The 27919-nt window shown below is 38.0% G+C and overlaps 1 protein-coding gene across 1 annotated transcript in view; it reads left to right on the forward strand.

The window, feature by feature from the left end:
- Positions 1 to 24886, forward strand: part of LOC115378771 (CUB and sushi domain-containing protein 1-like) — a 659837-nt gene extending 634951 nt beyond the window's left edge. Inside the window, exons 63-75 of the mRNA XM_030079264.1 lie at positions 1297 to 1470; positions 2172 to 2238; positions 2546 to 2652; positions 8643 to 8716; positions 9137 to 9248; positions 9882 to 10061; positions 11699 to 11761; positions 13391 to 13552; positions 15035 to 15147; positions 17972 to 18059; positions 18229 to 18355; positions 21377 to 21442; positions 23816 to 24886. Coding sequence (XP_029935124.1) covers positions 1297 to 1470; positions 2172 to 2238; positions 2546 to 2652; positions 8643 to 8716; positions 9137 to 9248; positions 9882 to 10061; positions 11699 to 11761; positions 13391 to 13552; positions 15035 to 15147; positions 17972 to 18059; positions 18229 to 18355; positions 21377 to 21442; positions 23816 to 23975 — 1493 coding nt within the window. The 3' untranslated portion in view covers positions 23976 to 24886. The remainder of the gene's footprint in view (positions 1 to 1296; positions 1471 to 2171; positions 2239 to 2545; positions 2653 to 8642; positions 8717 to 9136; positions 9249 to 9881; positions 10062 to 11698; positions 11762 to 13390; positions 13553 to 15034; positions 15148 to 17971; positions 18060 to 18228; positions 18356 to 21376; positions 21443 to 23815) is intronic.
- The last annotated feature ends 3033 nt before the right edge of the window (positions 24887 to 27919 follow it).

Here is a 27919-nt window from a genome sequence, read left to right on the forward strand (position 1 = left end):
GCTGCATGTCATCCCCTCTCTCTCTCCCCCGCCTTTCCTGTCTCTCTATTGTCACTGTCATATAAAGTAATCTTAGTAGTATACTCACCTCGTCAACTATCACTACAGCCCTGTTGTAGGCTTTTTTCAATCACTAATATTACCTAAATCATAGTCCAGCACTGTGAGTTGTCAAGTAAGTGCATTACAGAAAAATCCATAGACCTTTTGTATTTCTTCAATCAATCCTAATGCTGGGCAGTATTCAAAAATTGACCCCAATAGACATCTAGTTTGTAGCTTTAGTGGCATTTAATTGAATCCACCTGAGGGAAACAATCAGAGCTGACTATCAGCCAGCTCCAGAGTGGAAGCAGAAAAGCAATGTCTTGGCTTTCACCTTTGGTAGACCTAAGAGGATCTTTGTCATTATAATACCCAAATTCCTTCTAAGAAACTAAAAGTCCATGTGGTGGCCATAGTCCTCTTTTGCTCAAGAAGCAAAAAGTCCATGTGGTGACCTAGGTCATGTGTTGCTTCATGAAACTAAAAGTCCATATGGTGACCCTTGGCCATCTGTTGTTTTTACAGATCTTTACTTTCAGCTGATGTCATCATTTTGCATCCCTGCTACCAAGCTTTGTTTTAATTCACTAGAAACAGGGGACATATGTCATGAGTAAAAGTAACTTACTGTGTTAAAAAGCTAGGCTGAGCAGTGCATATTTAGTTACAAGTGACTTCACTAAATATAGTCATTGTCGAATTACCTACATCAAGGAGGTAATGTAATCGGCCTGTCTGCCTGTCTATTTGTCTGTTACCGAAATAGCTCATAAAGTTCTTAATGCATTTGAATGAAACTTTGTAGAAAGATTGGTCCTAAACATATCAAGGGCCTTCCACATCCTAAAGCTGCATATCAGGGGTCTGTATGAAGTGCTGGCTTCTTTCTCTCTTTGACAGCTCTGAATACTTAGCATGTTATTTGGTACTGGAGCTGGAGAAGATGGACCTACCCAGGGAAGCTCACCAGTCCTTCACAGGAATAACACAGAAACACATAGACAAATACTCCCACTACTGATCAATTTAACACCTCTAATTCAATTGCAGACTGAACACAGAAAGGCCCAAGGCCACAATTTTAACACAGGACCTTCTTACAGTGAGGAGGCTGCTGTGTAATCTATGTCATTTTTTAAAAATCAAGATGTTTAACATTTGTGTGTGTGTGTGTGTGTGTGTGTGTGTGTGTGTGTGTGTGTGTGTGTGTGTGTGTGTGTGTGTGTGTGTGTGTGTGTGTGTGTGTTCCAGTGATTCAATGTGGGACCCCTCCCCTGGTGCCTCACGGGAAAGTGGAAGGGACCGACCAGTCATGGGGGTCCAGTATTGGCTACAGTTGTTTCCATGGTTACCAGCTGTCCAGTCCAGCTGTGGTAACCTGTGAGGGAAATGGAACGTGGAGGGGAGACATACCACAGTGTCTACGTAAGTTAAAGTGACAGTTAACCCTCTTGGCCCTAAGAATGTAGTTCACACAGATAGTTTTTAACCACCAAGGTCCAAGTAGAAAGGATGAAATCCATGGAGTCAGAATTTTTGGGTGGCTTCCATGATAAGTATTTTTGGGCAAACAGGCTTCCCGTACTTTCTGGCAGAAGATATTCCCACTGACGGAGGTGTGTAGCACAAGGCATTATGGTTGTTTAAGTGTTAAGATTCTGCAACCCAAAAACCTGGAAGTACAGCCAAAGTCTTACAAACTAATAAAATAAGATTTCTTCCCACTTAAAAAAATGTTATTGTAAAGTCATGAAAATTAAACATGTCGTGAAGTTGCAAACTCTTGCGGTTATCATGTACTTTAAATCTAAACTAGCTAATGCTAACTAATGTGAACTCGACAATGTCAAAGTTTCTGGAGTAGTTATTTTCCATACTGTTGGCTTGTCTGACATCAGTCTGCATGACACAGTGAGGTTTCCTCCCTCTCTGCAGGCTTCAGATAGATGGATCAGGTGAATGTATTTGTGATTGGCTGTTAAATCTTTTGGACATCATGTCTACCTCAGTTTAATTGCTATAATATGACATGTTCTCTGACTCTTGCAAGAAATCAGCTAAGATGAAACTTGTAATTACTGGAATTTTTTATGTGAGTCCTTAATGTGTCTGTTGTCTCTTCAAAGCTGTCCTGTGTGGGGATCCAGGCTCTCCTGGAGGTGGTTTCAGAGAGGGGAAACTCTTCTCCTACAGGTCAGTGGTTAAATATATCGATTACTGATTACTGGCACGTCTCCATATGCTTGAAATACTTTAGCTTCTGATAGCCGTGCAATAAATGGAGAATTACCTTTGCCTCTTTATTTTCAAGCTTTCTGGAATACTTAAACTTTATTAAAATGCAGCAGTGGTAGTGGTAATAGCAGTAGCAGTTTTAGTAATAGTAACAGACTTGGTGGCATGACTAACATTATGAGCAGTATTTTTACCACTTCTCATCATATATTTTTTGTAGTTAATCCAGAGGTTGATTTTGTTTAAACTTTTGTTTCCTGTACAGGTCAGAGGTCAGGTTCTACTGCCACTCCCCCTACCTGCTGGTAGGCTCTGCCTCCAGAGTCTGCCAAGCTGATGGCAGCTGGAGCGGCCAACAGCCTGCCTGTATAGGTAATTAAATGAATCTCATCTTATTACCTCCTAATGCACATTGAAAGTGCTTGTGTCTCTTTGAAAAATGTAAGCCACAATTTGCTCTTTACTGCTGGTTAGTTTGCTCTTCACTGTGACCACAACATGATGCCTTTCTGAAGCGTGTAAAGAAGTACGTAACACAGTTATTTTCTTTTTTTATGTGTAAAACTTTCCAAGATGTAAAATATAGTCATTAGAACAACTCTTTCTTCAACTGATTTGGTCGTCACATCGCACGCCAGAGCCAACAGCTCTGGCGTGCAGTCTATGCTCAGTCTATGCTCTCCAAACAGTTAAGGTTTTTAAAACTAATGGTACATTTTTTATTGTTCTGATGTAAAAAAAAAAAAAAAAAAAAAACATGCAAGAAAACAATAAACAACAACAAAAAATACAGGCACTCACCAAAATGGCTCTCAAAAGAGCTCTCACAGTTGTCTAAACTCTTAATAGCTCTTAGTTTTTGCAAACCTAACAGTATCTTTAACTAGTAGTCCTATAATACCATTTCATTGTTTTCACACAAATGACCAAAACTGACCATTCTTTTACATGTAAAACTGTGAAATAGTAGATATTAAAGTATTTGAGCAAACTGTCACCAACAGACCGTTTGCTTAGTGCAAAGGAGAGGAGTTCAACTCATTATAGATTAATTCCATAAAATCAGATTATGCGAAAAAGGGGTTGTGGAACTTGATACACATATTTTACCATTAGTATTCCTGTGCGGATATTACTGAAGATATGATCTAATCAATAGATGAAGTGTGTAGTTTTGATGTCGGTATTTGGTTTCTATAAAGATGTTATCTGAAAAGACAGCATCATTTCTTTTTGCAGTGGAACTGGGCTGTTTTGAAAAATGAGTCTGTATTGCTGGATGTAGTGACTGTTTTTAGAGCATGAACGTTAGAGTGTAGAAACAGTACTATCAATTTAAATTAAAAAAAATTACAGTATAGTATATAGAAACTAAAGTGACTAACAGCCTATGCAAGTCACTGATGTCAGCCTCTCCATAATATTCAACAACTTGAATAAGCTGAGCCCAACTGTATTGTAATACACTATAAGTATATAACACCTCTTCACCATAGTTACCATGTAATATGCTCTGACCATAATGACTTTACTCTGGTAGCATCCCATATCATTACATATATATCATTGCTGTTGAATGCTGTCTTTTTTCATATTTTTATACATTATTATTATATGAGCAGTAGTAACATCAGCCGTGATAGTGATAGTAGTATTAACTTTCACAAAATAACTCACCATCCCACACTGCAAATGTGTGAATATAGTCAACCCCTCTGATTCAAATGGAGCTGATAATTACACTGACTCTGCTGATCCAGACTCAAACTGTCTTAAATTTACCAGCAATGTGTCTGCTACTTGTGATTATTATGATGCCCAACAATTTAAAAATTTATATGGGGGTATAACCAACTCATTTTTTTCTACATATCATTTGAATGTTCGCAGTCTTCCTAAAAAATTTGATGATTTCACTAATTATATATCTTTTCTCAACCATGAATTCTCTATTATTGCTTTGTCAGAAACATGGCTGACAGAATTGACAGAAATGTCGATTCTGTCAGCCATGGTTATATGACATACCATTATACAAGGCTGTTCACCGCTATAGAGCACAGAGATTTGGAGGAGGTGTGTCCATTTATGTTCATCATAGCTTACAATACTGTGTCAGAGAAGATCTGGCTCGTGAATTGGAAAATATTGACGTTGAAGCTGTCTTCATAGATATTACTTTTTGCTCATTTTTTGGCGGCAGAAAAGTTATTATTCGGGTGTTTATAGGCCTCCTGATACAGATACAGGAAGTTTTAATGATATCCTTGGTTCACCATTAGACAGAATAAATATGGAAAGGAAATTGTGTTTTCTATTAGGTGACTTTAATCTTGATTTGTTAAAAAGTGAAACTCAAGTTCGGGCATCAGACTATCTTAACATTTTGTGATCTAACTTTTTCTATCCCCTTATTTACAAGCCAACAAGAGTGACCAAATCATCTGCCACCCTAATCGATAACATTTTTACTAATTTTCTGAATAATACAATTAAATCAGGTATACTTTTCACTGATTTTGCTGATCATTTCCCCATTTTTCATTTCTCCCTCTCTGATAATATTGATTCATGTACAGATTCATGCACCAAACGTCGAATATTTAATCCGCATAATAATGAGCGGTTCAGTAGATTGATTGATGACATTTCATGGAAAAATGTTTATGAACATACAGATGTTGAGTCTGCTTATCAGACCTTCATGACAATCTTCAATTCTGTATTTCATTCATGTTTTCCCTTGGTACAATCAAAAAAGAAAATTGCTGGAACAAACAGGAAACCTTGGTATACATCCGGCCTTCATAAATCCTCAATCACTAAAAATAAATTATATAAGAGGTTTCTAACCAATCCCACACCATTGAATTTGGCAAAGTATAAAACATATAGAAATAAATACAACCATCTAGTTCAGATATTTAAAAAAAATATACTTTAGCAATAAATTTAAAGAACATTCCAAAAATATCAAGTCTACTTGGAAAGTTATCAATCAACTTATGAATAAACAGAAGGTTTCTGCATTTTACCCATCAGAGTTCAGTGAGGGTAGTGTAACACTAAATGATCCATATGTCATTTCTTGTGAACTTAATAATTTTTTTGCTCAAGTGGGTGCTTCCCTGTCAAAGAACATTAAATCATCCAATGGTAACCCTTTGGATTACATAAAGGGCAATTTCTTTCCCCCTTCTCCAGTTTGAAAACACTAACACAGTAGAGGTGCTGGAAATCATTGGTAAATTGAAACTGTCTGCTGCAGGTCATGATGATATTGGTGCTTCGTTGATTAAATATGTGTCTTCATCTATTTTGGAATTTTAACATATGTTTTCAACTTATCATTTCAGACAGGGTGTGTCCCTAAAGATTTAAAAATTGCCAAAGTTATCCCCCTTCATAAAAGTGGGGACCAAAGATTATTTAATAATTACCGACCAGTTTCTATTTTACCATGTTTTTCTAAAATCTTAGAAAAGCTGGTATATAAAAGAATGTTATTTCATCTAAATAAACACATTTTTTTTTTTTTACAAGCACCAATATGGTTTTCAGGAAAACCACTCTACTGATATGGCCCTCTTACAGCTGGTAGAAAAAATTTATTCAGCCATAAATAACAATGAATATGCATTAGGTATTTTTTTAGATTTGTCCAAAGCTTTTGATTCTGTTGACCACACTATTTTGCTTTCTAAATTAAATCGTTATGGTTTACAGAATTTTTCATTTAGTTGGCTTGCTAGTTATGTTTCTAATCGTGAACAATTTGTCTATGTTAATGGTTGTGCATCCTCTAGAGCCCAGTTAACATATGGTGTCCCCCAGGGCTCCATACTTGGTCCATTATTGTTCCTTGTTTACATAAATCATTTGGCTTCTGTGTCTTCCACTATACTATCTATACTTTTTGCTGATGATACAAATTTGATTTTGACCAACAACAATTTTGATGCATTAATTAGTGAAGCTAATTCTGGAATAATGAAATTCTCTGAATGGTTCCAGATAAATAAGTTATCATTAAATACAAAAAAAAATCCAACTTTATTATATTCACCGGCAAAAATAAAAGGTACTGTAAATCCAATGCCAAGATTTCAATTGATGGAAATGATATACTCCAGATTTCGTCCACCAAATTCTTGGGGGTTTTGATTGATGAGAGGTTGTCATGGACAGAGCATATTAAGCTTGTTAATAACAAAGTGATGAGGTCTATTGGTATCATCAGAATAATTTGTGGTTTTATTTCTCAGGATGCTCTTCATACACTGTATTATAGTTTAATTTATCCTCATCTCAGTTATTGCAACATTGTCTGGGCAAGTACATACCCGACTAATTTACAGATATTATTCATCACACAAAAGAAATTTGTTAGGCTAGCCACCTCTTCTAATCTATCAACTCCATCTGCCCCTCTATTTGAAAAACTTAACATTTTGTCAATTTATGACATTAATATCCTTCAATCCTGCATATTTATTTACAAATATATTCACTCTCCACATTTGCTTGCTAAATCTTTTAATGAATTCTTTACAGTTAACTCTCAGGTTGATTATCACAATACAAGACACGCCGTTAAACTTCATACTCCCTTTTGCCGTACCACACAAAGTCAATTTTCTTTTACTTACAGAGGTTCATTACTTTGGAATTCATACTTTCATTTAGCGAAAACATCTACATCTCTGATTAATTTTAAGTCTAGACTAAAGTCCTATCTAATACACCAAGACTCTACAGCTTCTACCTAATTATTTCATTTTCACTTTTACTTAGGGTGACCACCTGTCCCGCGTAGCGCGTGCACGTACAGCGTTTGAAGCCCATTTCACGCGTCCTGCAAATTGAGACCGTGTCCCGCATAATCAATGCTTGCTCTCTCTCAAAAAAAAAAAGCTAGTTCGCCTTGGGGATAGGGCGATGCGCGCTAGTTTTTCTCCTCCTGCGCTGCTGTCTGCACATGCCAGGGTGTATGTGTGTGTGTGTATGACTGAGGAGCACACACCCACCGGCGCTGTCTGAACCGTAGCGTGGCGAGAACAAAGTTAAAAGAGCAGCGCACTGACATAGATTATTAACAAAGTGAAGAGTTGCCACTCCTCTCTATTTTCACTGGCTAACAGCAGCACACTGGCTTAGCTTGTCTATTCAGAGAAGCGGTATCACTTCGGCTTATTTTTCAATCTGTGTTATCGCATGCATACTACTGCTTATCATTCATTGGTAGCTGAATTGTTAGGTCTGTTTGATAAGCAATTTACATTTTTAAAATAATAATAATAATTTAACATATTGTTAAATTAAAAAAGCCAACATGATGCAGGTCAAAGACTAAAAAAAAGACTATTGACTAAAACTAGACTAAAATACTTTGGATTTTCTTTGACTAAAACTAGACTAAAATGCTAAGACTTTTCATCGACTAAAATATGACTAAACAAAAAATATGACTAAAACTAATAAGGGCATTTGACACAAGACTAAGACTAAAATTAAATTGAAAAATAGCCGACAAAATTAACACTGTATAAGCTATTTAATTTTATTTATATTTTCCATTGCAATTCATTCACTTTAAATAAAAAGTAAATCTTAAGTAGAAGTTCATCTGTCAATTAATTGAAATGTTTAAAATATTATGAATATCTTTTATTTAGAAAAAAAAAACACATTGAAAGCTAAGGGCTCATTAACAAGGGTGGCCTATTCATGAGCATACAGCAGCAATTACATATGTTAGGGGAACAGGGCAACAATAATATACCATGTAAAGTGGTATCTGCTAGAAATCGGTAAACCGGTATCGGTGAGTCTGCCCGCCGAGTGGGGGCACCGCCACGCCGGGCGGTGTCCCACATTGTCCCTCAGAATCATACCCCTTGTCCCCCATTGGGCTTATTAGCAGGTGGTCACCCTACTTTTACTCTTATTTTTATACTGTTTTTTGGTGTTCTAATATGGTATTTTGTACTTTTGTTGTTGGTGTTGTTTTTGTCGTTACTTGAATTTTGAGTATTTTATTTTATTTGTTATCTTATCTTCATTTTTGGGGAGGTTTCCTTGAATAAGCCCATTTTGGGTTTTTTACCTCTCCAGCACTGTCTGTATTATTGTTTTTTTGTTTATTTGTTTGTTTGTTTTTTATCTATGTAATTGTCTCTGTATTATGGTGCAAATAAATACAATAAAATAAAATAAAATAAATAGTAACATTAAGTATGATTTAATTTATAGGTAACTTATTGGATTTATTGGCACTGTTAGAATGCCCCCTTGAGCTCAGAGTTGTTCTCTATAACCGTGTGTGTGTGTGTGTGTGTGTGTGTGTCTCTGTGTGTTTATAGACCCAGCCTTCAACAGCTGTCGGGACCCAGGAACTCCAGCCTATGGTATCCCTGTACTGGCTCAGGGCTTTCAGGTCAGGAATGGATGATTTGTACCTGGATATACTGTGATAGATGCACTTTTTTAAACTAATGTTAATGTCATGGAAAACTTCATTGTAATAAGTAAACTGGTCAGAAAAGACCCAGGAAAACCAGACTATGCTAAAGGTTAAAGTCATTATTATTTAACGTATTTAAACTATATTAAGAAAGTAATGCTTTGAACAGTCAAATCTGTTATATTAACAGATCAATGATAGGGGGACTATTTATTTTCATGGTGTATTTGGGATTTCTTTTTCTGGGTTTGGAGTTACCTTTACTTTTACTGTCTCATGCTTTGTTAGAGTTAAACCATAAGCATGGACTTAAGGTGCTCGTTGTTAATTGTCGTAGGTCTCAAAGCATGGAGATAAGGGGTTAATAGTGGATTTTAACTATACATCATGTAGGTTGGCAGTAAGATTTCCTTCAAATGCCGCAAGAACTATCACATCCTTGGTTCCACCACGCGGACCTGCCTGGAGAACCTGACCTGGAGTGGAACCCAGCCTGAATGTATAGGTAACAAATTGTTATGCATTGCCATTATTAATGTTGTAATAGCTTCAAGTGCATGTTGGAAACACCCTATTCACTATGTTGATTGTATTTACGAGTTATCCACCTTCAAAGTCATAATTACAAGTTGGAAATTTGTGACTATTCATGATACCTGACTTTTGTAGTTAGCAATAATGGCTGCTTTCTATTTTGGCAGCAGGATTTATGTTTTTCATTTTGCCATAGAAGTAGAGAACAACTTTTAGGTATTTGGCACTTGTAGCTGACCCACTGAAAAAACACCATTGTTCATGTTTGATGCCTCTGGTTGCTGCGGTGATATTTTTGATCAGAATAGTTGAACGGCAGTCTAGTTGGAGGCGTTTACTTCCCACATTGTAAATAAGCTTCCAACATGCTTTTGAAGGCACATTTACTGTTCATACTACTATTATTTGCTGTTGTCATAGTGACACTGTTCATTTTGTTGTGTTTCTTAGTTATGTCATAGATGAGATTAATATTGATGTTTGTTCTGAAATATTTGTTGTTAGTCAGTGTTCATCCTCTGTGTCTGTTTCTGCTTTTCTAGTCTAATGAATGCCAGTCGACAGTAATTTTATGTCTCGGTGTCTCTCATCTTCACTCTTCCAGCCCATTCATGCAGACAGCCAGAAACTCCCAGCAACGTAGACGTTCGCTCTATGGACCTGCCAACGTTGGGTTACACGCTGATCTACTCCTGTCAGGATGGTTTCTATCTGGCCGGGGGATCAGAACACAGAACCTGCAAGAGTGATGGGAGATGGTCCGGGAAACCTCCGCTCTGTAAAGGTAAGGTTTCACATCCTGTTTCAAAAATGCCCTGCTTATATGATACGTCACATTGTCCTGATCTCAAATAGGGCTGCAACTACTGATTTTTCAGGGGAATTATTTTCTCTGTATAGGGGGCAAAAACAATTAAACATGCTCATCACAGTTTACCAGAGCCCAAAGTACCTTAAATATCTTGAAATTGCTTACTTTATCCTGATCAGCAGGCAAAGAAAAAATATGTACTGATGTGAAACAGAGAAAAGCAAGCAAACCTTAGCATTGGTGAAGTTGAGGCTTGAAAGTAAAACAATTTATTATCAGTATTAGTGTGTTAAGTTTCTGTCAACTGACACATCAACATTTCAGCACTGATGGTGAGCTCAAAATATGAGTGCCATTAATCCATATGGCTTGGGATTCCTGGCAAGAGCTCTTTTTTTTCTGACTGAGTTTCTATTACAGCAGTAGCAGGATTTTTCTTTGTCCTTGTTGGTTATACATTGGGCTTTAGCACAGGCTGCTGTGCTTTATATACCTTATGTCTTGATGGGCTATTACAATTTTATTTCAAGTTCAAATCATTCGATAAGCACAATTCAAAACCCAAAGCTAAGAACGCCTTCAAGGACAGTTCCACTGTGCTGAGAGTTTTTGTTCATTTCCTGCATTTCCTCACTGTTTTCCAGCGCTTTTATCAAATTTTGAGATATTTACTATTCTTCCCCCGTAAATGTTTTGAAACTAAGTCTGATTACAAGATAGAATGAATATTGATACAGACAATATTCATCATTATAACCCATATTGTGTAAAATCAGTCTTTATTTTCCAATTAATTAATGGGCTACAGTTGGCAGAAGCGTCTTGTTTTGGTTTTGCTCTCTGTTGGCCTGACGGCTCGTGACTGACAGAAGGTGAGTCATAACTTAACCACAAAGAATGTTAACTACTGGTTAAAAGTTTTATTTTGGAGAAGAAAATGGGGAAATCAAAGAGGCAGAAAGCAGAAATAATAGCCCCCACCACCCTCCCACCCTGTCTCGTCTGGGTTCTCGCTTTGTTCCCAAATGTGTGGATTAATATGGAACTATGATTGGAACTTCTTCCGAAATGTAAAAGTCGGTATTAAAATTGATAGTCTGATATTAGTATTCAAATGCAACTTTGCAAAACACATCTGACGGCCTCTCGTTCACAGTGAAGTATTAGCTTTACCAAACATATTGAAAGTCTCCGAAGTTGTATTTCTGTGCCCTTTGGAAGTGAACTGGTGTTTGAAAAAGCCTGACAAATATGACAATCTGATTTAAATATGTCTTCAATCATGCCATATGTATGTAAAAACTGTCACAATTAATGTTAAAGGAACAGAGCATGTAAAAAGTAGTCAAATCACACTGGAATTGTCCTTTAAAGGCACACTATCTATCTATTTACTAATTTACTGAATCTTGAATCTAATGTTTTGATGGCAGATGTACATAAAATCAAACAATGAAGCAAAATAACCCACCATGTTGTGTTTCATTTATACTCAAAATCAACCCCAAAGACAGAGGAAACTCACCACCCGGCCCTAACTGTACCAAATATATAAATACCTGTTTTTCTGTAAATCAGTCTAACATAAACTTGATGCTGTTCTGTTTCAGTTGGAGTCAAAGTCCATCCCAAAGCCAGAGGAGAGTCTGATGTTCAGAAAAATAAGATCCGTGGTACGTCAACAATCACATGTACATATACCACGTCGTGCATAACCTCCTAAAAAGACAGTTTCATAAACACACATTAGGAGAGACTGTGTGTGTGTGTGTTTGGGTTTGGTGCCTATTTTTGTATCAGTTCAAGTTACATTTATTTATAGTTTTTAATTAAAAAGACTGGCACAGAGTACCTCACGGAAAACAAAAGGTGTGAATACAGGTAGAAACATGGATAATGAAAGCAAATAAAACAAGTCCATCACCAACTCCAGGAAATGGGCCCAGAGCTTATGTCTGTGCACCCACATAGACAAACAGTCAAAGAGTGTGTGAGTTGACAAAAGAGCACTTTACTCGCAAGAAGGAGACAAAGAGAAGGTGAGGTAGGAGTTTGAGTGGGCTGTGCAGACTGAATGGGTGTTAAGTCTGGACAGGCTGTTTTCTTTTGAAGGCGTGGAATGACACTGAGTCCGTCCTGTGAGCCGAGCGCGGACAGGCTCGTGGGGACTAAGCAAATCAGTGATATATTCAGGCGCAAGGCCATTTAATGCCTAGTAGATTTGAAGTTGGATTTTATAATCAATACGAGCATTTACATGGACCCAGTGAAGAGAGGCTTAGACCGGGGTAATATGCCGGCGTTCTCTGGTTCGCATGAGTACTCGAGCTGCTGAGTTGTGAATAAGTTATATTTCTAAGTGTGGGATTGAGGCAGCCAGGGAGTAATGCACCGCAGCAATCAATTCTGGAGGAACCAGTGTGGATCAGTTTTTTTTCTAGGTCTGTAAAGCAGAGGAAATGCCAAATCCTGGAGATATTTCTGAGGTGGAAGTATGCTGTTTGGATATTGCCTTGATGTAACTGTCAAAGGAGAAGTCTGGATCAAAGATAATGCAAGCTTTATAGTTTGCTGCATAGCACTTTATATCTGTTTGCAAAAAATTGCTCTACGTTAGTGATGTGTGGATTGGCTCTGACGTCATCCGAATCTGCTTGTAGGCGTATCATCCACCCGTAAAACACCTGAATAAATTATTTTCTCCGATTTAGACACTCGCACCCTCATGGACATTTCATTCCACCCCTTCCTGTCCCTGTAGGCTATGTTGCTTTTTAAATTATGCTGAGCAGCGCCAGCTTTACAGGTGATTTCTGTATTGTGTTGTATTGATGTACTGGTGAGAATTAATTTTCCTCATTGTTTCACCCAACCGCAACCCATCCACTATTAATCGGAGTGTTAATTTTTATTACCCAGCCTGCCCGATATGTGGATAATCCGTGGTGCCTGTGGATATAACTGTAATCTGCACATTATTACTATAAATACAAATTTAAATGTTTTTCCCAAATATTTGACTTCCTGTGGACGTGGTCTCCACCGCTGATCTACAACATACTTATTACAGATCATCCCCCTTCACTCAGTGAAATGGCTTTATATACAAAATAATATATATACATAATAATATAGTTCCCTTCATAATTCTTGTAAATGTACTTCATGAATGAAGTGCATTTAATTGATTAAATCAGTAAGAAATGACACGTGGGTTCTCTGGCTATTTTGTACACTCAATGTATATTATATTATGGTGACTTGTTGTTTACTCTCTGTATCTCTCCATGTCTGTTTTATAGTTCCAGTTGATGTATTCTCTCCAAACTCTGACTGGAGCGGTTTCTACGAGTATCTGGGGAAGCGACAGGTTGCCACGGTGACCGTCACTGGATTCAATGCTACCAGCGGCAGAGTCAATGTCACGTTACTGGAAACCAGTGGAGTGTCAATCAGACTGTCAGGTAAGTAAATAAATAAATAAATGAATAATTTTAGTAATGTTAATTAGACTTACCGTCGAAGCCATTTTAATGAATACTACTGCAATAATTCAGAAACAGTGTCTGAAATTATTGATAAAGCTGTTTTGATACTTTCATGGAGTTTCTAGAATATGTTTTTTTTTTTTTTTTTTTTTTTTAATAATGCAACTTCTGCAGTAACCAGTAACTCAAGTCGGCTTTGTCACAGATTATCGTGCAGAAACAAAGCCTGTCCTAAGTGTAATAAGTATTCATGAAATTTATGTGCAGTCAAAAACAGTTTCTACTAGGCGTGCTAAAGTGACAGCTAAATGAAAATAAAATTGTCCTGCCGAGCTGAAAGGGAGAGTTGTTACACCACCATGGATAGTTTCAGTGAGATAAAGTGAGCAATCACATTCCAACACAGAAACTGGAGATTTACAGACATTTAATTCAGCAGTATAAATGACATGGGAATAAATGCTAGGTGTAAATAAAAAGCAGGTCTAATGGATGTGACTTCCATTTACATCTAGTATTAGCAATACATCACTGCTGAAATCGGTTTAATTCTCTTCATTTGCACAGAAATATGTCCAAATGCAGATAAACCGTTGCAGGATAGAATGAAAAAGACCATGAGGGCTTGTGTTGGAGCCTCACTCAGGCAGAAGGAAAAGATAAACAAAGGGCAAGGAAGACAAACAAGTCAATAACTCAACAAGTTATATGCACATGCAAGGATGCTGTTGGGACATCTGGGCCTCATAACGAGCTGTGCCCATCCCAACCACACATACAAACATACACACACACACACACACAAACATACACACACACACACACACACACCAGTGCATCTACTTGAGTTTCATATTTTTAAATGTATTGATTTAATCATATCTCCACATAGTATGGATGCAGCTGTCAAGTTACCAGCAGGTAAAACTATGCTGTCAAACAAAAACTTCCCAAAAAAGTAGCATTTCTTCAGTTGACACCCATGTATGTTTTGACATTTCACAATGACATTTAACAATCGATAGTTTGGCTCGCTTCAGGGGTCATGAAAGATTTTCTCCTGCTAGGAGACGAGGGCGGCTGCCAAGTGATTCCCATTTGAAATTCTGCTATTTCTTTACCGTGCCCTTGCGATATTGAGCAGCAAAAGTTTTTTGTGTTGGCACTATAGTTAACCAATTAGCAACATGTAGCTGGAGGGGAAATGTCACTTTTCCCCCCAGTAATGTGACAGGTGCTTTGTGAAGGAATTAAAGCATGATATTCAAAATGTCAGTGTCTTCTTTTCTCTGTCTGTCTGTTAACCTGTCTGTCTTTGTCTGTTTTCCTTCTAACCCGCTTTTGTCTGTCTGTCTTTCTAGCTGTCTTTACGTCTGTCTCTCTCTCTTATTCCCATTGTGCCACATACATTAGAGGTTAACCAGCTGTTTCTCTCTCTCTCTCTCTCTCTCTGTCTAGGGACATATAAGTCAGAGGAAAACCAATTACTGTTGAAGGTCTACCAGGTGAAGGGGCCGACAGAGCATTATTACAGCAAGTTTAAAAATGACAACTGGGCTATGGATGGATATGTAAGACAAGCTTCTTCTTTATATTTGACTACATCCAACTTTATGAAATTAATAGAGATATTTTTATATCTTCGTGACAGTAATGTAGTCCTCTCTGCACCAGTTTATTCACCCCCTCCTCCCATGATGTGGGTCTCTTGTGAGAGAAGTGTATTGAAATTCCACACAAAGCCTCATTCACATTATGAAACACAGAATCCAGAACGCAATGAAGTCTAATTTCCATTTATTAAAAGGGAGGAATGCAAATGAAGCCGTGGTTTACCCAATAGCATTTGTCGCTATGTCTGTACAAACGTGTATGGAAAAAATTAAATAATAATAAAAAAAAGTTAATACATAAAATAATCACCATCTGCAGAAGTTGCTAAAAGTCATCACGGAAATCCCAACACGCCCTTGTATCCTTCCCTTGAGGATTTCTGGATGTTTGTTACCATGCATATATTTTGGAAGTACTGTCAGTTATTTCAAAAGGATGGCCTCATCCTTTATTAAACTATCCACAGTGTTCATTCATTCTGGGGTGCTCTTTTTCAGCCAAGTGAACAACACTAGGCAGTTATTCCTACAATTATGTCTATCAGTATTTTTTTCGTGGTGCCTTTGTTCTTTATAGCTGTGATTTTGCCCCCGTTGCTGAGGTCCATCCTTTGGCCATACTTCATACAGAATATGGAATGTGAATATGGTTGAATAAGAATATGGTTTCAGAAACTTGATGTATTATTCAGACGTTGGCGTCTACACTCAGTGGCTGTTGACTTCCTGAAGTCACTCCTAACAAGTGTCCCCTGCAGAGCCACATACACATACAGTATGATATTCATCAGAGGAAATTGCCATTGTGAAAACTGTCCGGCTGGTAAAAAACAAACAGCTTGAATTAAGTCAGTTCAGTAAGGAATAATTTTTGCAAACAAATGAGTATTTTAAACAGTGCCATTTGCTGAAAATGCCAGCAATTACTCTCAATCTATATGGGATAACATGACACTAAAATTCATTTTATTGAATGCAAAATTAGCTGTGCCCAATGTCAATTGTGATTTTTTTTTTTTTTTATAATGATGGTTGTAAATTAAAACTTCATTTGAAATTTAATCAAAACCTAGCAATCCTCCCTCCATTTGGCATTGCCCTTTTGTGTGCATCAGTTTTTGTTTTTGTTTTTTTTCTTGACACTATGACTGTGATATCAATGATGATTAACTCGTGGAATATCTTGAATGTTAACAGATTTGAGTAAGAAAGAGACAGAAAGTGTTCATGATGAATAACATTTACACATTAATCTGTGGTCGGGCTGATTTTTGTGAATGAACTGGTGTCAGGAGTGCTGAAATCTCTTCCATCTAGACTCTTAAGCATAGTTTGATGTGATATTTCCTGATGTGACTTCTGAAGACCCAGACCGCAACAAGGGAAAAGATTAAAAATCTGATTCTGTTTGACTTGTTGAGAGAGAGGAGGAGGTGCGATGGAGGGATGGATGGAGGAAGGGGGTGAGCAAGGAAGTTTGAAAGGGACCGAAGTAGGCAGTGATGGAGGGAAAAAGTTAAGGGTCAAAGACAGACAGAAAGAAAGAAAGGAAGGTGGGGAAGAATGAAAGTCAGTGCCCAACCTTCCCAAAGAAGCGCAGACATCAGAGAAGGAGGCAGGAAAGACCTAAAAAGGCACAGAGGGATGAGGGCTGCTGACTGACTGTCAAGTTGTGATTTCTGAAAGAAAAAAGAAAAAAAATCTTTTACAGGGAAAAGGTAAAGTTCAGACTAAGTGTGACTGTCAGTTAGTGGGCTTAACATTACTTCTTCAATGCTTAATGCATACTAGAGTCTTCCTTCAGAGTAATGGAGAGGAGGGAAAGAAAGGTTAGAGGGTTAGAAAATAGGACAGTGAGGAGGAGACAATGACTGGATGAAGCCTCGCAAATAAACATAAAGCATATGATATAAAAACCTAAAATCATACATTCATTAGCTAAATGCTTAGATTGAATGCATTATCTTACTTACAGAGAAAACAAGGATACCCATCATCACCACAAGTACTCCAACTCCCAGTTTGCTTCTGAAATTCATAGAGTGTGGATGAATAATTTATACCAAATTAGCTTTAGTTTGCAAAATAGTGAGGAAACATTCTTTTCATGTTTTTACCATCAAACTATTATCGTAACACCAGCAGTGGACCCCAGTTTTGGTCAGTGTTTTTTTTTTTTTTTTTTTTTTTATGTTGCTGCTGGTAGGAGATTTATAGTACCAGCATTCAGATATCCAAGTTCAAGTGAACGCAACATAGCGTGTGGAAACCGGTGGACAAATTCAAGTAGGATGAGGCTGTGTGGTGTTGTGCTTTTTCTCTGCCTCACTGCAGTCAGTGGCCTTGCTTGGCCCCAGACTGTCAATCAGATTATCATGCACGACAGTTGTCACGCTTGTATGCCCTTTATTGTCAAAGGAATAGACACAGAAATAAGATCATTAATCAAAAGTGACTGATTTGTGAGAGATCTGCTGTTAATAGGTAGCTTTGCAGTGCACCTAGTTGGTATTAATGTGTTTAACATAATGTAAATTATACCAGTTAACAGCATTGCATTGAGCTTTCTGTAGAGAGGCTCTCTGAGGAGTCTACCTGTTTCACTGCAGGGATTTCTTGTGAGAAGGTGTAGGTAATTATTATTATTTCACCAATCTAAGTAAATTAAACTAATTTATAATAAGGTTGCCTGATTTATCCACTACTCTCTAAGCCACCCTGCAAAGCACCATTTAAAATTTCTAGACCCACCACTGCACAACACTCCTGCTTTTTTTTCCAGGTCACTGCAGAGTCAGACCAGAAGACTTTTGTCTACCAGGGCCACATCCACAGTAAAGACTTTGGCAAGTTTCATCTGACCAGACAAGGTACAAACAAAACATTTAGGTCATAATGTACATTTAGAGTACCAACAGCTGCATGTACAAATTTGTTTCCAAAATGTGAAAAAATTAATTTAAAGTCTACATTTGATGGTAACATTTGTCTGAGATGTGAAAGCCCTGACCGGCTTGTTCTGCTTGTTATGTTTCCTAGGCCCTGTAACCATGGCAATGGACCCATCCAACCCCTACACCAACAGCAGCTCTGTGGCAGCAGCCATCTTGGTTCCCTTTTTTGCTCTCATCCTCTCTGGATTTGCCTTCTACCTTTACAAACACAGGTAAGCAATACACCATGATGTCAAGTCTTCATGTAAAAACAGATAATCAAGAGAGTAGAGGACGAGCAGCCCTTGACCACTGGCTTCACCCTGTTCCTCAGTAAAAACTGGCAGGGTTAAAGTGCGACCAATTTTTTATAATATTAAGAATAATTGCCATAATAATGATGATACTACTGCTACTACTACTACTACTATTGATAACAATAACAACAATGATAATACTACTACTAGTAAGAATAATAATAATGATAATGATAATGATAATAATAATAATAATGTCATCATTGGTAGTAGTAGTAGCATTGTTGTTGTTGCTGTTGTTGTTTTTTTGGTTGTATATATTCAGTGTTTCCTGAGACATTGAGGTAATAAGACAGGATTTAATAATATGTCATGTTAAAGGAAAATTCCACCCTCAGATACTAACAGTGACATCAATTTGTGATGTTCACTCCATTCCAAGTGTTATTTTGTGATGAATTATTGTAATTTACATTTTGATGTACCTACTTTCCCTCAGCTTGCCTTACATGCTTAAAACAGCAATTCCCTACATTTCCCATAAAGACCCATGCTTCTCACTCAAAAGACAGAATGCGCTCCAGCTGCATTGCATCATGGCAACAAACCAGTATTGCTACCTGTTCTGTGATGGCTGTTGAATGTTGTAAAATGTTGGCTCCTAGCTCTAGCTGACATTTATGTTGGCCTGTTATTGATGTATTCAATGGTATAGAACATTTTCTGCTATCAAGCTTTGTTGCCGGTGCACTATAAACATCACATCATCTACATGTGGCAAGATATCCAATGAAATAAGAAAAATACAACTTCAAACCACAAAATTAACTCAGAATGTAATGTGCAAGGCCAATAGCTCTTTCATAATGGCGTTCAAGTGTTTAAGGGTGGATTTTTCCTTTGATGTAAATAGCGCTATTACAGTTGAGTATTTCTTGATGATTATCCTGCTCACCTTTTACTGCCACAAGGCTTGGGTGCAGTTACATTGGTCCTAAACAGACAATACAATACAGAGGGTACAGTTTACCAGGAACCTTTCATTTTCCATGTCTCATTTGACTTTGAAATTAAACAAAAGAATATGCCCTGAAATCACACCCTCTGTATTATAAAAGATAGTGTTAAGGAGGGTAATCATCTCTTTCCTTTAAAACCCCAGGACCAGGGCTCGAATGTCATTTATTTGTAAGCCACCTAATCTAAACTGTGTAGTACATGTGGTCCACCCTCCATGCTAAAATCCTATTGAGATGTACTTAGGGGATGTGATGTCATATTTTTAGCAAGACAGGCAGATATAAAGTCATTTTGAGAGATAATTATTGCCCTACAGCTCTAACTGAACCCTTAAGCTGAAATCTGATTTGCCAGAGATGAATTGTGTAGTTGTTGGAAAGTTCATACAAGCCTAAAAATCCCTAAAGATACGAGATAACTAAATATATTGAGGGCAAAATGTCATCGTTGCAGGATTTTTCAATGGTTGTCTTTTAACAGACTTGAGATTTTAAATATAAAAGGAATACCCTGACTTTTTCATTCCTAAAAGCACTAGTCAAATCAAACTAGAAAAAAAATGTTCACATAAAAGAGACAGTCTGACAACATAATCATCTCAGTATGAGTTCAGTATGCAGTGCTCTACAGGATTTTTGCAATAGCCAAAAACCTATTTACACATTCCACCAGAACAACATAATGTATGGTTGTTAGTAAGCATAACAACAAACAAAATAAAATGTATTTTTTAAGTCACTGTATTCCTTTAACTATAGCAGCAGCCCATACCAGAATATATTTAAATATCTATCAGTATGGGATTAGCTGAACACCTAGGTGTCCTAGGTGTTCACATACTTGTAGGGATGGACTGAAATATTGGTGATCTGTTGGTAGTAACCAAGATCAGCTTTAAAAGAGCAAAAATGGTATGGATTTGGCATTATTTTTACTGTCAATTTTTGGCTGATTGAAGTTGGCGCTTGCAGGACTTTTTTTTTTTTATTATTAGTGCCTGTTAAGCTTTATTTTGCACCTGCATTTTGGTATTGACTCCAAGAAAACCATATCAGTGCATCCCTACATGTTAGCAGTTACTGTGCACCGCTGAGGCCCGTTACATCTACGCAAGGAATGCTAACACAAACGCAGAAGGCAAGGCAAAAGCTGTTACTCACATTCTTGCAAAATGTGCAGCCAAAAATTTGGGACACATACTGAAAGCATGTTACAGTGTCACATGTTTCTGATAGGGGCACAGAGCAACACGTATTTTCATAGGTTCTTGTGTAAACAAATGGCAATGGTGGCAGATTTTGAAGAGAATTTGGCGGAAATGATTTTACCATCTTCCTCTGTGAAGCTCTGTGGCAATGACGGAGCATCATGTGAAGCACATGTTCCCCAACCATGGCTGTTTTTAAATATCTCTCTCCAGCACCACATTGCCTTTGTTTTTCCAGAAAAAAATTGCAAAATATATACATCCTCAAACTGGACATATGGGAGTGGATCTATGTGCATGTACGACTTAAGGGAACCACTCACGTAGGTCAAGAGCTTGTGTTTGTATAAGCGTCCCTTGCGTAGACGAGCGGGCCTAACTGGTCAGCTGAAACTGACAGCACAAGCACTGGGCCATACTCAGTGTTAAGCTGTTGGCTTGCCAGCTACAGTAGCAGTATGCTTTACTTCAGCGTGAAGACAGATGAAGACACTGAGGTCCTGTCACAATGCATTGGTCTGTCAGCCACTTAGTGGTGTGCTGTGCTGTGTGCTAGTCAGCTAGTGTGCTAGATCCTGTGGAAGCTAAGCTGGTGGCACTGTGCACACACAGGCTGACACAGATTATGACAATACATTTAGCACAATATAACATCAACTGGTTAGACTAGCACACTGTTATGGCACCACAGTTAACACTGCGCCACATACTAACCAGTTAGCAGTGTGCTATGCTAGTTGCTGTATATTAAAGCCGGTGGTTGTATGCAGGACATTGTCTGCTGACACAGATGATGACAATGAGAGACCAAAAGACACCTGGGGGCCTGGCGGCAGGTAAGACTGACACATGTCATTCACCTGGTTTCAAACAACCAGACCTCCGCCCGCCGCCACATCCTCCGTCAACTTCGTCATCCCTTGTTTTTAGTTTTTAATTTTTCTCATACTGTGGAGTAAGGCTGCACAATAAACAGAAAAAAACAAAACTGAGATTGTAATGTCCCTCATCTTGCATCATTTTGCATCCTCTATTAACCTAAATTGAATGTTTACTAAGAGGGAAAAGCAAAAAGAGGTACTTTGACATTAATTCAAAGGCTGTTTCTTTCCCCTTAGCAAAATATGTTTGGGTGTTTCAGTTATCCTCCTTAAGAGGATATGGTATTAAGGTATTCTGCTGTTGTGCTGCAAATATTGGATATGAATAATTTTTTTTTTTTTTTTTTTTTTTAGATTCAAAGTAAATCCTAAACATGTAAATCTTCTTTTAAACTTCATTTTTACACTGCTGAAATTACATACAAAAGTGGGTTTTAAATTTATATACCCATGTGACAATTGATTACGATTGATCAGGAACAAATATGCATTATTTTAATTGTAAAGGCAGTGCAGCCCTACTGTGTCAAAACAACAATCATTTAAAGGTGAAAGGAGGACATTTTCTTTTTATCTTTGATCTCATATTGTCATCTCTGTCAGCATGATGTCATCAAGAAACAGTATTTGACAGTGACATGAATTAATCAAAATAAAATAAAGAGTGTGTCTGCTTCTGTGTGCTGGATTGTTCAATGTATTTTATACCTTCACAGATATTTTCTTTTTACATTGACAGAGGAAAGTAATTTGTGTAGATCTTGGAACAAAAATGTAAAAATTTATTTTGCAGCACATAATGGCATATTCAGGACATGTTTAATATCAACAGAACATACCATAGACATATGCCTGCAATGTAGAGGGTCACAGCTAACAGGCAAGGGTTATTCCTTTAAAAATCAACATAATGAAAACCCAACAGAAATATGATTTTTTTTTTTTTCACATGATAATACACACGTTCTTGATTAGATCTGAATACACAAGCATGGGGTTTGTGTGCACATTACTGGTGTGTTTTCCCTGCTTATCCTTGCCTTTCACTGTGTCTTGTATCTATAATAATGTCAAATCAATTATGTGTGGTCTGTCTCATTCTTCCAATAAAATAAAATCATTGCCCCTACAACCAGAGTCAGATACTAGTTCAGCGGTTCAACTACTGCCACACAGGGAGGTCTGCAGCGTGATGGGGTGTGTGCAGTTTTGTAAAGTAATGGGTTGAACATGTAGGGAAGGCTTAGTGGCTCCCCAGGGTTGGATTTTTAACAGCATGCACACACACATGCGCGCGCACACACACACACACACACATACACACTCTTAATGAGGTCAGAATAGAACAGCGTTTTCACGGCAGCACTCCTCTCTGCTAATAGTTCCACAGGGTTTGGGAGTAACTGATTATATCAAACAGGATTATAGGAACCTGATTACAAAAAATGTAATGTGCCACAGTCAAACAGACAAATTAGCAGGAGTTCATCGTATTTCAGTGTGTATCTGCACCCCATGTTCTTTAAAATCTTCATTCAGACAATTTGACTAAGAATATGTTCTCATTAATTAAAATGATTGGATGCTAGCTGCAGGAGGAACATGGGCCCACATTTACACTGCAGAGCAGCAGACCCAGTCCTCTCCTGCAGAAGTAGGCAGGGGTTAAGTTTTATGTTTAAAAACACCACAGCAGTTACTGTTGAAAGAGAGGAGAGAGTTTAGCTGTATACTTCATGTGCCCTTAATTTTCCGACAATCCATACATCATTACGAGTAACCCTCTCATCACAGGATTTTTTCTTCGATCTCAAAGCTAAAGCTGCCACTTACATCTCTAAAATGACAGCCTATTATAAACTACAAAAACACAAGTTTAACCTGAATGTTTGTGCATGGACTGGGAAGTGTATGATTAATCTATGGACCAGTGGTACCTGGATGTCCTCTCGTCCTGTGCCTCTTTAGCTTGCAGTGTACGTCCTTCATACATGCATTACAAAAAATAAGTGTTATACTGTATCTTTTGTTGAATTAACTTACTTAAAATGATTACGCTTATCTCACGTTGTGCTTTGACTTAAGATAGCCTGTAAGCTTTACTGTAAGCTTTAAGTGTCTGATAAAACATCTTTCTAATCTAGTAATTTTTTTCAGTGTATTAACTACAACAGACAGCAAAATTTAACACCTCTGACTGCCTGTTTTTTTCTATCCTTTTCTTTTTTCCAACCATGCACTATTTTCTTTTTTTCAGAATGGATCATTAAATCTATATTTTGTGTCTGCCATTGACACCAATTCTTTCTTTCTCTTGTTGTTTTTCAGGACACGTCCCAAGGTCCAGTTCAATGGCTATGTGGGCCACGAGAGCTCCAACGGTCAGGCATCATTTGAAAACCCAATGTATGATACCAACATGAAACCAACCGAGGCTAAAGCGGTTCGATTTGACACAACTCTCAATACAGTCTGCACTGTGGTATAGCCAAACAAAGCCCACAACTAGCTGTACACTGGTTTAGTCCAACGCCCCCCACCCACCAGCCCCATTGCCCTCTGCAATGTGGTCTAACCAAACTCCAAGGAAACAGAACAGAAAGAACATACATATGAATTGGACTCATCACCTTGAGCAATCTGTGTTCTAGCATGCTGGTCCAGGGCCAGCACAGTCTGCACAGTAATATTGCTCCACTCCAACCTCTATCATCCACCTCTCCATGCAATCTGAAAGAGTGACATAGGTCTGGAACCATTAAAAGAGAGAGTAGACAGTGACATCATCAAATGGCAGTAATTTGTTTAGCTGAGAAGGGCTGGGGCCAGAATTTATATTCAGGACTGTGTTATTTTTCAAACATCAAGGATAAAGAACATAAAGAAGGTACAGTGCACACTACTTAAACTTTCCACCTATAGCAGCAACTGTGTTACAGAGTGCTGGTCCAGCATCACACCGCTGGCCTGTTGACTTCTGTCTGCACAGCCGTATGACCCCAGAACACCATGAGCAATGGTTTACCCCAACCTAACCCCATAGACCCAAACTCAGTTTGCACAGTGGTATAGGCTAACTAACTCCCCCTCTGCAGGCCAGATATGGGTTTCACCAAGGTGAGGTTCGAACCTCAGGGGAAGCACATAGACTATTCCACCCCCCACCCCCAACCCTCCACCAAACTTCCCACACACACTGTTGGACAGTTCCTGTGTATGACAACACAACAACCATCATTGGTGCTGGACCAAAACCTCCCAACTGGACATCAGTCATGCTGGACTTGACAAGACTGTTCCACCAGAGGCCGCTTTGGTGGAAACCGATTTCGATCACAGAGACCGCTGTAACCTTGACAGACAAATGCAGTTCAACAGTTCAACCAGACGTATTCCTCAGAGGCACTTAATGCTCTGATACGGTACACAGACACTTTAAGCTACAAATTATGCTAGGAGCGGTGGATTAGTGCAAGGCAAACCAGGGTCACATAGCAATTGCGGATCAATTATGTGTGTTAGCTGCATGGCATACCAGATGGGTCAGGTTTAATGAAGCAGAACAGTCATAAAGTGTTAAGTAAATTTTCAATCACATAAAATTGTTTCTTTTCTGACACTTATTGCATTGCTCTGTGTGACAATCCCCACCCATCTGGCACCTAAGTTGGCTAAAACATACCGAATGAAGTATTTGCAAGTACTGTTTGTCCCAGGGTTAGCACTACAACCTACACATTCGGACACTCTCAAGTAGTACTAGATACTCTGTAAAGGTACTATACACATCAGAGTAGTCTTCACAAGATATTCCATGTTAGCACTAGGCAGATGGCGCTGAAACAGAAAACCAGACATTTCAGTTCTGAAAACTGAGTTGCTGGAATGGTTTTACAGAGGCCAGTCGTAACTGGATCGAAGAATCAGAGTACTGATTCTTGTTCTTGGATTAGTCAGGATTCTGCGCCGGGTGGCAAAACAAGCGGAAACCTGAAGACACTAAGCTGTCAGGACTGTGGACTGCTGCCATCAGCTGTGGCTAAATCCAGGAAGTGTTTCCTCCTCTCTGGTCTGGAATATTGGTAAATGATGATTGCTTTTTCTATACTGACCTGCCACAAAAGCAAACAGATCAACACATAAACAGACTGATGGGTTGACTGACAGAAATTAGACAGACATGGACTAATAAACAGACAGACATCTCTGTCAATGCTGGAACAGGCAGACAAGGACAGGTTGCTATGGAAACAGAGGCAAATCATTGTCTTTTCCAGCATTTTTCTTCAGTGAAGATAATGATGAACAGACTATGTTCAAAACCCAGTGGCCCTACAGGACTTCTCAAACCACTGCTGCTGGGTACCCCAAAATATAAACTTTATATAAACTCTTAAACCGCACAAATTTTGCACTAGTGTGTTTTTTGTTTTGTTTTGTTTTTTCCTGAATGGGTTATGGAAAAAAAGAATAATTTTTGGGTCTGAAATGGGTTTGAAAAATTAGTCACTAAAAAAAAAGAGAATTTTTATTCAAAACTTCTATCTTTAAAAAGATGACAAATGACTAAATACAGGGTTACCGAGTGTTTGTATATACACATTTATATTTCACACTCCCTGTTGGCGGATGGTGTGATCACATGCTATACCGTTGTTTATTTTGTTGCCATGACAACATGCTAGCCAACCCTGAAAGTTGGGATCAGCTTTCCTGTGGACCTTCAAGCTTCTTGTGTCACATAATGGCATCACTTCCTGCAGTTGTAGAACAGTGGCTGTTTCTGGACGCTCATACTGCACACTATTGAAATAATATGCGGCAGAAATACACCGCAACATATTAGAACTTCAATCCATATCTGCAATATGTTGTCAACATTGAAATAATGGTGTACCCCACTGCTGAATTAATTTACAGGTATTTACAGGTATTACACTCCATGATCTCCTGATTTACTCTATTTTGAAGGTCTACTAAATAGTAAACGGGTTGAGCTACTGTACATTAAATACCTACTAAACTGTGGACAGTATGAACTAAATAGTAGCTCTATATGGGCCCGTTTTCTCCAACTGATCACTAAATAGTAGGAAGCATTTCAAAGTATAGTACACTAAAAATTGTTTACTAAATAGTATACAGTGTGAGCTTTCAGACACAACATGTGACTGTTTGGGAGCACTTAAAAAAGATGTGTTGAAAATATCTTGTCCCTAATTAGACACTTTAACACATATCATCTTCCAATTCATCTTGCATATCTTAACATGCCATTTTTCATCACATCAACACACGTAATTAGGGACAGCACATTTGTTGTTCTCCTGTAATCTTTTTTGTGTTATTTCAACACACCTTTTTTAAGAGAAAAAAATGTATGTGTGATGTGGATGAGAACTGGTCATTTAGGACAGAGGACAAACGGATATGAAGACAACAGGCACAATTATTGTTGTCGACTGTTTGTGCCCCACAGCCCCCTCCATTGTTTGAGAAATACCTCGTGTGCAGAGAGCAAGTTACATCCTTCTTATCAATGCTGGAACTTCACTGCAACAAATAAACAAGCTTAGTGAATGCATCCACATTCATCCAGTTTATTTCCTGTGGTTTTCAGTCAAAATATCTTACTAACTAGACAGATAATTTTGCAGGATCAGAGAACCGTCACTCGCTTAAAATCACTCGCCAAGCTTGTTATTTCTCGCAGTGTTCTCTCAAAATATTTTTATTTTTCAAAAGATGCTGCACTTGGTTTAGATCACAGTTGTAACTGCTTTCAGTGTGTGTCTTTCAGTGTCTTCAAGCCTTTGTTTCAAAATCCATAAACAGCATTATTCTGACATTAGGTTTACACCTTAATTACTTGTTTCTTTTCACCCGCATGATTTTTCTTTTTCGAGATGAATTAGCCGTCATTTTCCCCATGTTTCCAGATATTCAACCTTATTTCATTTGCTCAGCCAGTTAAAAACCCACTCATTTGCAGACAGTTTATATAATGGTAACTGGAATGTATGACGGTCAAATGATGGACAGCTAATACACTGATGATTTTCATCATGAAACAGATCTGTGTTCTATTTCAGGCCTGGACTCATGACACTTTATTCAGAGAGTGTATCTTCTTCAAAAGTCAGATTAATTTTACTGAAAAATGTTTGGCATGAGAAGGTTGTCGGAACTAAGAATGAACTGAATTGCAGGCCCGGTAGACTCGGAAACATTTTTACAGTCATTTTCGTGTCAGGCTTGGGATCAAGCCAAAGCCATACATGCACCAGTGTTAGGCACGGTAATGAACAGAATATTGGTGATGGTTGAAGAGCGTGACAAGCCAGGTGAGGGGTTACAGACGTTCAAAATTTCATCATAGGAGTGAACAAAATCACTGTAAACAGAAAATGTCAGCAGTTTATTTAATGACAC

This window comes from Myripristis murdjan, chromosome 3, assembly GCF_902150065.1.
Source record: "Myripristis murdjan chromosome 3, fMyrMur1.1, whole genome shotgun sequence".
Taxonomy (NCBI): domain Eukaryota; kingdom Metazoa; phylum Chordata; class Actinopteri; order Holocentriformes; family Holocentridae; genus Myripristis; species Myripristis murdjan.